The 9,759-nt window shown below is 41.4% G+C and overlaps 1 protein-coding gene across 1 annotated transcript; it reads left to right on the forward strand.

The window, feature by feature from the left end:
* The first annotated feature begins 1,587 nt into the window (after positions 1-1,587).
* On the forward strand, positions 1,588-8,000 carry nemp2 (nuclear envelope integral membrane protein 2). Its single transcript, XM_017470896.3, has 9 exons — positions 1,588-1,816; positions 2,604-2,710; positions 3,812-4,043; positions 4,459-4,531; positions 5,468-5,561; positions 5,643-5,757; positions 6,368-6,593; positions 6,976-7,176; positions 7,277-8,000. Exons 1-9 carry the CDS (start codon positions 1,726-1,728, stop codon positions 7,599-7,601), a joined length of 1,464 nt encoding a protein of 487 aa, XP_017326385.2. The 5' UTR covers positions 1,588-1,725; the 3' UTR covers positions 7,602-8,000.
* Positions 8,001-9,759: the final 1,759 nt, after the last annotated feature.

Raw genomic sequence — 9,759 nt, forward strand, 5'->3', positions numbered from 1 at the left:
CCTGCCTTTGGTTATTTTCCAATAACAGCATGACCTGACATGTTTTCTTACTTACTCATATGCTCCTAAAACCAGAACTTCCCTGGAAAGCTGGTGCTGGGAAATGGATCATCAAGACCCCTAAAGTAGAGGAACTGTTTGTTTTATCATTGTTCAGAGTCAGTGTGCACTTTTTTGTGCTCAGAAACGGTGTCTAGAAAAAGTTGCTCATTGAAAAACAACTCTTGGATGTGACATATAAAAATAAATAAATAAATAAATAAATAAATAAATAAATAAATAAATAAATAAAGCATGGCCTTTAAGAGAATCTGTTATGTGTTTGTATGTTCTGATTAGATTTCTGAATAACAAAAATTCTTGAAAAATGTGAAAATTGACCTTTGAGGCTCAAATATGTCGTGTGCGATTGGTTTAATCTGATTTGTGTTTTTGGAAGTGTATTAAATAAGTATGGAACAATTACTTCTTTTTTTTTAGCTTTTAAAGGTCAGGTCTTAGAGTTACGTTTAATGTTGTGGATCGTCTGAAAAACAATTTAGTTTCTCTTATCACTTACATTATAATCTATAGTCTGTCCTTCTGTTACTTACTATTGAAGTTAATAAGACCAAAAAAAAAAAAAAAGAGAATAAAACATGTTACAGCTTTAAACTCCTGCAGTCCGACAGTTACAACAAATGCTGACACTGGCGACTACTTCCATGAATGTTAAATAAACGTCTCCTTACAAAAACTTCACCAGATCAACCATTTTTAAAAAAAAATGTTCATGTAGACCATCCAAGTGACTGTGAATGAGCGCTCTGCTGAACAAAACAAAACAATAGAAACCCTCAGAGAATTTGTAATGGTTTTAATGGGAATTGTAATCAGGTTCCTGTGGGTCTCTACTGGTAATCTATTGCCTTCTATTTGTGGCATGTTTTGCCTAGTGGATACCATTAAGATATAAACCATTTTGTAATGGTTTTTAATCAAAACCATTTTGTAATGGTTTTAATGGTTAACAGCTGATGGTTTGTAATAGTATTTGTAGTGTAAACCATTAGAATGTCTGTGATGGTTTCTATTGGTTTGTATTAGAACAAGCGCATTAATATAAACTTGTATTATTGTCAGAGCTGCTGTTATAGAAAATTAATCAACACCTTCTGACCAATCAGAATCCAGAACAGGACTTATAGTGTAACAAGGGGTATATAGAAAATTATTTCAATGTGTATATTTATGGATTAATTTCCACGTATTGTAGTCATCGACATGCAAACAGGTCTTTAGGAGAGTTGTATTATTTTTATTTGACATCACTGTGACCTTTACAGTGCCTTTAATAGAACCCGGAAGTGGAGTTGTTTATTTTTAAACTCTTTCGTGAGCTCCACTGTTTAAACGGCTCTGTCAGGCCAGACTAATCGATCGCGGTTTGAATTCTTTTTGCTTTTACGCTTTTTTAAAAGCGGATTCTTTGGAAATTTCAATTATTAGTATTAACAACTGAAGAACTTGTTAGACTAGTGATTAAACAAGTAAACAAAGTTAAAAATGAAGACAGTTCGGCGAGACGAGCCGCTCTGGATCTGTTAGTCATGCCTTACCGCAGTGCACCGAATTTGAAAATAAAACTTTTCCTATCTGAGTTAGCCAGCTAGCTAGCTGCTTAAGTCCTGTTAGCTTTTAATATTGCAGCAGTGTAAATTAGCCATTTAGCCACGTTATGCCATTATGAAGAAGGTTGTTAGCAGTATATATGCTGTAGGATTAATTATTATTTCCATCTCACGCGCTGAAGGAAACAGAGGATATTCCTATGCAGGTAAATGCTAGCTGAGCGAGCTAACGGCTAGCGTTTGCTAGCTAGCTAAGTAGTACTGTAAAGAAGAAACGTTTATGTTAAGTAAAGCATTAAACCTAATTTTAGCCTAATTATCTACAACAACTCACGTAAAAGTGTGCTTATTCGCTATTGTTAACTGTTTATCCTAGCCAGAGAGCTGTGAATGCAGTACATATCAGCAGGATTAGCTGGCTTGTTGTTTGGTTGTTATATAAACACATGCACACATATATTGAAACAAACACAAAAATTGATGCAAAATATTAGCATGTAAATTTAAACTCTTATCACGGCACATTTTTTTTTGCATGAACAAAAAGAAAGATAATAGATTAGAATTAGAAAGGATACTTTCTTTCATTAAGCTGTTCATTAAAATTAACATAACATTATTTTAATTGAACTGTTCCGCTTAAAGTAAACTCTTAATTAAATATTATTCTGATGAAACTGAAAATAAGAAACAAATAAATAAACATACCGAGGTCGAACACAACCACTTCAACTTTTATATCATTAAAACAGTAAAAGAGCTCAAACGTGAGCTCAGAGATGCATGCAATTGGCTAGTGTCACTGTGATTGACAGGGGAGACCAAGAAAGTCCCTGCCCACTCCGGGAGCATGGGCAGTTTTTGCACTTAATAAACTGTTACTACATTCATCACTGAACAAAGACAAGCAGTGATGTCCCTCTAATCACGTGATTTCAGAGGTCCAGTGATGACGTGTCGTTAACGCGTATTCATTTATCCTCTTGTCTCCAGACTGCACCTACGTGAAGCCAGACTACGCCTCCATCTACTACGGGGGTCGGTGCTTCTGCTACACCAGTCCCGCAATCAAATGGAAAGACTACTGGTCCACTTTCCAGGTATGTACTGTACAGGTCATCCCCCAAGCTGTGGTAAAGCGAACGTTTATGATCAAGCTAATGTGCCTGTAGGAGGAAGAGTTTTGCTGCAGCGTGATTTAATTTCACTTCCTGTATGAGTCTTTGATCAAAACAGAACTGAGTGTTCACAACATCAGCCACGGTATCGCTTTTAAACCTGAAACCATTTTTTCATGATGACATCACCAGGTGCTTCCTGCAAGGTTAGGTTAGCGAGACAAAAGGATTAAACGGGGGTTAGCTAGCAGGAATCGGCAAGATAGCTGATACTGTCACAAACAAAATGCAGTCTGATACAGTGTTGATGGAGAAATAAAGCACTCGAGGTGGTGTGATGCAGTGGATTTCTCACAGGTTGAAAAGGGGGCGTGGCATGAGTAAAATTCGTAATAAAATCAGCGTAAAGCACGACATCAAGCAATTCGCTGCTTATAACTTAGTTGTAGATGAAGGATACGAGACAGATATCGTCACAAGCTGTATTATCGCTTATATTCCTCTATCTTGTATCTGATTGGAAGATCAATTCTATTCCTGGCACCAGTCGTTTACAAAATATGGCAATTTTGTTATGAATATTCAGTACCATTGAAAACGGGTTCCTCCATTTTCGTTTCTGCGCTTTGCAACCAAATATCGATTTCCGGATTCTGATTGGTCAGAAAGATCACGGGTTTATTTTCCCTTCTTTCCTTCTATGTTGCCATTTCTATAGCGACAGCCCATACTCGCTCGACACGTAATCGATGATACGGAGACGTTTATTTAGCAGTTAGAGAAGTTTACATGTCATGACGTGTTAAATAAACGGATAAAAAGTACCAGGTACTGTTTGTTAGTTAGTTAATATGTAACTTGGTAAGAGAGTCGTTAACGTACAGCTCTGTGGGAAGTGCTTTTCGGGATCTGGAGTGGAGGAGGAGGAGGAGATGGAGGTGGTGACTGTGACGTCGCTCTGTCACAGCACCTCATCTTCGATTATTTTCCTGTAAAAGCATGACACAGAGAGGTTTATTCCGTGTATCAGAATACGTCCGCTTGCTGTAACTGCGAGTCTGATCCGATCTTCTCGCCGTGCAGGTCCAAGTGTCGAGCCACGAGGACGTCGTGATCGTGTACCCGATGGAACCCAGAAACTGCCACGACTCTGAGAACCTTCTGAAGCTCGGCACGTGTCTGATGGAACACTACTGGCTCTCGAGTGTTCAGAAGGAGAGCACTGTGGACCTCCCGCTGGTTGAGGAGGAGGTGTTCTTCATGGCCAGGTCTCCCAGAGCCAGCACCGAGTACACACTCTACGTCTCCAAACAAAGTGAGCACGACAGTGACCTCTCAGACAGACACACAGTTTAGTTTTTATCCTGGTATGATTAAGTCACTGCCATGATACCAAAGATGTTTATTTTCCTATAACAGCATGTGTAACAGGAGTGTTTTATTCCTGTTATACGACAGTATAAGAGATTTTTACAAATAATTATTTTGTACAAATAAACCATGGGAATTATGTTGAAAAAATAAAACAATGCAATAAGCCGTGGCCTTTAAGAAATGTTTATGTTCGGTGAGTCAGAACTAAACTGAATGGAACCTTTGCTCTCTGTACAAAGTCCTGTTTGAGTGAAGCTCGATCATACACACCGCGTCTTTCTGTTCCTGTAACCGTTAAATGATTTTATTCACAGAGTTCTGATGGAGATTATAAAACTGTGCATTTTACATTTCAGGGTTTAACAGGATGCGGTTTTTCCTCTTTGTCTCCGGACTCGTGCTCTTCTTCTTTGCGGGAGTCATATGCAGGTAAACAGCAGGTGTTTATACTTCTTCACATTTTACAGTGATGTGTGAGGGTATGTCTGGGATTTTCAGGGCATATTTATACTGAGAAGCAGGAGGGAGAGAGAGATGGGGAGGCATACAGGGAGGGAAGGAGAAAGAGGAGGCAGCAGAGAGGGGGAGGGAGAAGAGGAGGCAGAGAGAGGGAGCGAGATGGGTAGGCATAAAGGGGGAGATGGGGGGAGGGAGATGGGGAGGCTTAAATGGAGAGGGAGGGAGAGAGATGTGGAGGCATAAAGGGAGAGAGGGGGAGGCATAGAGGGAGGAGGAGGGAGGGAGATGTGGAGGCATAAAGGGAGAAAGGGTGAGGAAGAGGGGAAGGCATAGAGGGAGAAAGAGGATGAGGCAGACAAGGGAGGGAGGGAGACGGGGAGGCTTAAAGGGAGAGGGAGGGAGAGGAGGAGGCAGAGACAGGGAGGGAGGGATAGGAGGAGGCAGAGAGGGAGAGGAGGAGGCAGAGAGGGGGAGGGAGAGAGAGTGGGGGGGATGGGGAGGCTTAAAGGGAGAAGGGAGGGAGAGGAGGAGGCAGAGAGGGAGAAGGGAGGGAGAGGAGGAGGCAGAGAGGGAGAAGGGAGGGAGAGGAGGAGGCAGAGAGGGAGAAGGGAGGGAGAGGAGGAGGCAGAGAGGGAGAAGGGAGGGAGAGGAGGAGGCAGAGAGGGGGTGGGAGGGGATAAGGATAGTGACGTTGCTCAGCACCTCTATTTCACTTATTATAAACAGTTCTGATTAGGGGTGGGGTGAAGTGACAAAAATATCGCATCACGATTCTCAAAGGCATTTCTACAGTACACGATATTCATTTAATGTCTACAAAAATGGATTTTATATATGTTATATTTAAAAATACATATCATTTTTTCAGCTTTGATTAATCCGTTTACATTCTCCTCCCTTTTCAAGGAGCTTGCTATTTTTCTACATCTCTGGGGTTTCACTGGGAGTGGTCTCCATTTTAGTTTTCCTGCTTCTGGCCCTGAAAAACGTCGTACCGACGGTGAGTAACGCATCGACGTAGAGTTAATATCTTAAGAACTTAGACCTGGTTAGGATTGATGGTATTTTTCCCTGGATAAAGCGAGGACTCTTCCTGCTGCTGTTCGCTGCCGGCTCCGGTCTCTCGTACCTGGGCATCCAGAAGCTGATAAACGAGCGGGATGAGATGATGACGCTGTACTGGAGAGAGCTGCTCGGTAAAGTGAAACCTTCTCACGCTGACTCGCTTTATCCGTCCTGCACATCACCTGCTGGAATTTTCTTTGAAAAAGTTTCACATTTACTCAGCCATTCACAAATTCTGCACTCTGATTGGTCAGAAACTGTTGATTAATTCGTTATCATTTTAAAACGATGTATAAGAACATTGCTAATAATTTTCCTGTAACCTCACAACACTGTTTTTTGTCCCCACATCTGTTTGTGCTAAACTTTTTTTGAAACCCCCCGCCCCCCCTGATCGTCCGATTATTGAATGCTGTAAGCCCCGCCCGCGGAGACATGTCTTGCTCCACTGCTGTATAACACCCTAGACAACTCCAAAAACATACGCCATCTCACCTCGTCGTCTAGGATATCGTCCTTTTATAAACTCCTCACTGTTTAACTTACTCACTAAGGTAAAGTCTGGTGCCGTTAATATTCGCGGGGGAGTGGCGTGGTGTGGCGTGCCTTAAACGCTATTGGCTGCTGTGTAAATCAAGCAAGCACATCAAAAGGATATAGATCACAGGAAACACAATAAGCTGTATAAAGTCTCCTGTTGGGAGAATATGAATGCGTTATATCCGGCCCTCTGTCCCACAGGTTACCTGCTGGTGTCAGGCTTTGTGAGTTTGGCAGTGTGTTACCGCCTCGGCCCCGTCACTAGCAGGCGCACGCTGAACGCAGCGACGTGGACTCTGCAGGCTGTAGGCGTGGTGCTGGCATGTCACGGTGTCACCTACGCTCCCGTGTCCTGGATACTGCTGGCTGTGCTGCTGGGGCTTAAGATCCTGCCTCTGCTGTTCACCCTCTTCCTGGCCATCTGGAGGTGCTCACTCTTTCACTCGTTTATCACATCTTTACTGTGTGCATACATACATCCCTCTCTCTTTCTCTCTCCATCTCCCTCTCTCATTTATCACATCTTTAGAGACTGCAGAGATCCTTTTCCTAATCTGTCGCCTAATTTAGAAGAGTGTAAAGGTTTTTTTTTTTTTGGTATTCTGAGAATTTGACATCTCTTGCTGTCTGTCTCACTGTCTTTTTCTGTCTTTGTTTTTCTTTCTTTCTTTTCTTTTTTGTGAAAGTCTGCACCTGTATTTTTGTGTAAGATACACTTATGCATTAATTTCCCCCATATTTGAATTCACCATTTGTTTTCTTCTCACATCCCCCTCCCTCCCTCCTCACTCCTCACTCCCTCCTCCCAGACAAACGTGTTGGCTGCTGTCGATGTCCCTGGGTCTGTTCCAGAGGAGGAGATCACCTAACTGCAGGCTGCTGACGGAGGAGGAGTATCGGGAGCAGGCGGAGAGACACACCAGAGCCTCTCTGGAGGAATTGAGGAGGCACTGCAGCAACCCTGGCTTTCCCGCATGGGACACGGTGCTGAGACTCCGTGCCCCACAGAGGTACACTGTCTGTAAACACCACAGTGCTGCTATCGGATCCTGGGTTCTGATTGGTTGATGAATTAACCGCCGATCGGTTCTCGTCTCTCGTCACACGCAGGTTTGCCGAGTTCCTGCGTAGCGGAGCCCACATCACGCCGTCAGAGCTGCAGAGCCACGAGCAACACAACATCTTCGGAGCAGAGTACGGCGAAAAATCACTTCTGGACTCGACGCACACCACAGCTACATCAGAGGACTTCAGCGACGACGAGATCAACACGAACACACACCAATCTCCGAACCTGAGCCCCTTCTGTTCTCTTCCTGATGTTCCTACTCTGCCCATTCCTCCCACCTACACAGCCTCTATCTGCCCCTACCCCCCCACGCCCTACACCCCAGTACCCGAGCGCCTGCTCACAGACGACGACGAGCCCTTCTGACCCGTCCAGCTCTGACTCTCACTCGCCTGATCACGTGTATAAAAAAAAAAAAAAAGAAGAAAAATGGGTTTTTAAAGGGTTTTTCCTCTGCTTTTATTTTTAAATAATTTAAACTGGAAGATTGTTTGTATTTGTTATTTTAACTTCGAACACTTGTAAATAACGACGCCACGTCCAACCTCCAAGGGCTTTTAATTATGATTCAGGGAAACACTGCCCTCTAGTGTCTGTGTTACATAATCACAACACACACAGGAAGCTGGATTTATTCTCATTTTGCTGTGGCATGGTCATGTGATATTTTTTATTTTTAAAAAAGATTTTATGAGTAGATCATTTTACAGTAATGTATCACTGTCTAGTTTTATGCCTTCTTTAATAAAGAACAATGACACTGTACAGTCTAATGTCATAGGAAGTGATATTATTACTCCTGCATTACAGGCAAATGAGATTTCACACACACACACACACACACAGAGGTAAATTTGATACACACCTCTCAGCTTATATTCCTGATCTTTAGCTCTTAATTGTCATTTTTAATCCGTTTATCAAATACAGAGCTTAATTAGCATACACACACAAGTTCTCGGGTAATAAATCAATTAAAAATGTACTCTGAATTAGATATAGAGTTCTGATTGGTCAGAAGGTGTTAGTGTTAATCTCTGTGTAAACAGCAGCTCTGACAGTTATTAATGCACTTTAGTCTAATACTTTATCATTTCTATAGTAACAGCTCACTCACCTGGACTCCTAGAGCAGATTTTAAACTTATAGAGTGTGTAATCATTGACATTTCTGTGGCATAAAATCAACTAAAACGTGGGGACTATCATTACCTAGTTACCCCAAATTAACCTCTAGCTAACTTAACGGTCATTAGAGAGCTTACTGACCTACATATCCTACCCAAACATTAAACTCTAGCTAACTTACCTGTTCAGCTGATAGTGATTCATTTTACTGAACTTAACCATCAACTAACTACCCAACATTAACCTCTAAATAAGTTAGCTGTAATTAACTAGCTACCTAACATTAACATTTATCTAACTTAGCTGTCATTAGCTAGCTACCTAAGCTTTAGCTAATCTTTAACTTATAATTTTGTCATTAACTGGCAATCTAACATTAACATTAGCTAGCAAGTATTATTCTTTATCTAACTTAACTTTCATTAGCTAGTAAACTAACATTAATATTTAGCAAACTTAGCTTTCAGTTGCTAGTTATCTAACATTAACCTTTAGTTAGCTTAGCCACCATTAATCCATCCATCCATCCATCCATCCATCTTCTACGGCTTACTCCTTTTCAGGGTCACGGGGAACCTGGAGTCTATCCCAGGGAGCATCGGGCACAAGGCGGGGTACACCCTGGACATCAGGGTGGGTCCATCGCAGGGCACAATCACACACACACTCACACACCCATTCATACACTACGGATACTTTAGACACGCCAATTAACCTACCATGCATGTCTTTGGACTGGGGGAGGAAACCGGAGTACCCGGAGGAAACCCCCGCAGCACGGGGAGAACAAGCAAACTCCACACACACAGGGTCACGGTGGGACTGCCACCATTAATCATCTAGCTAATATTAATCTCTAGCAAACTTAGCTGTTATTAACTAATGTAGCTGTCATTAGCTAGCTACCTAACACTTACCTATTGCTAACTTTACTTTCATTAATTTGCTACCTACCATACTATTAATCTTTAGTGAATTTAAGTCATCAACTAGAAAACTAAAATTAACATCATTAAGTTAGCTCCAATTAAATACCTACCTAACACTGATCTATAGCTAACCTAGATGTCATTAACAATATGTCTAAGGTTCACCTTTATCTGACGTAGCTGTCATAGGCTAGCTACCCAACATTAACCTCTACAGAACTCATTAGCTAGCTATCTAACGCTAAACACTGTTGAACTTAGCCATCATCAACTAGCTGGTTACATGACATAAACCTTTAGCTAGCTAAGCTCTTATTAACTACCTGACATCTATCATTGATTATCTAGCTACCTAACGGTAATCTTTATCTTACTTATTATATATATATATATATATATATATATATATATATATATATATATATATATATATATATATACATACATACATATATACACTTATCTAAC

The sequence above is a fragment of the Ictalurus punctatus genome, chromosome 6 (assembly GCF_001660625.3).
Source record: "Ictalurus punctatus breed USDA103 chromosome 6, Coco_2.0, whole genome shotgun sequence".
Lineage (NCBI taxonomy): Eukaryota > Metazoa > Chordata > Actinopteri > Siluriformes > Ictaluridae > Ictalurus > Ictalurus punctatus.

Excerpts from the sequence above, each read along its gene's own strand:
- nemp2 (XM_017470896.3), top strand. The coding sequence starts at position 1,726 with ATGAAGAAGGTTGTTAGCAGTATATATGCTGTAGGATTAATTATTATT. Across the intron at positions 4,044-4,458 it reads ACTCTACGTCTCCAAACAAA|GGTTTAACAGGATGCGGTTT; the intron begins GTGAGCACGACA and ends TTTACATTTCAG. Across the intron at positions 7,177-7,276 it reads AGACTCCGTGCCCCACAGAG|GTTTGCCGAGTTCCTGCGTA; the intron begins GTACACTGTCTG and ends CGTCACACGCAG.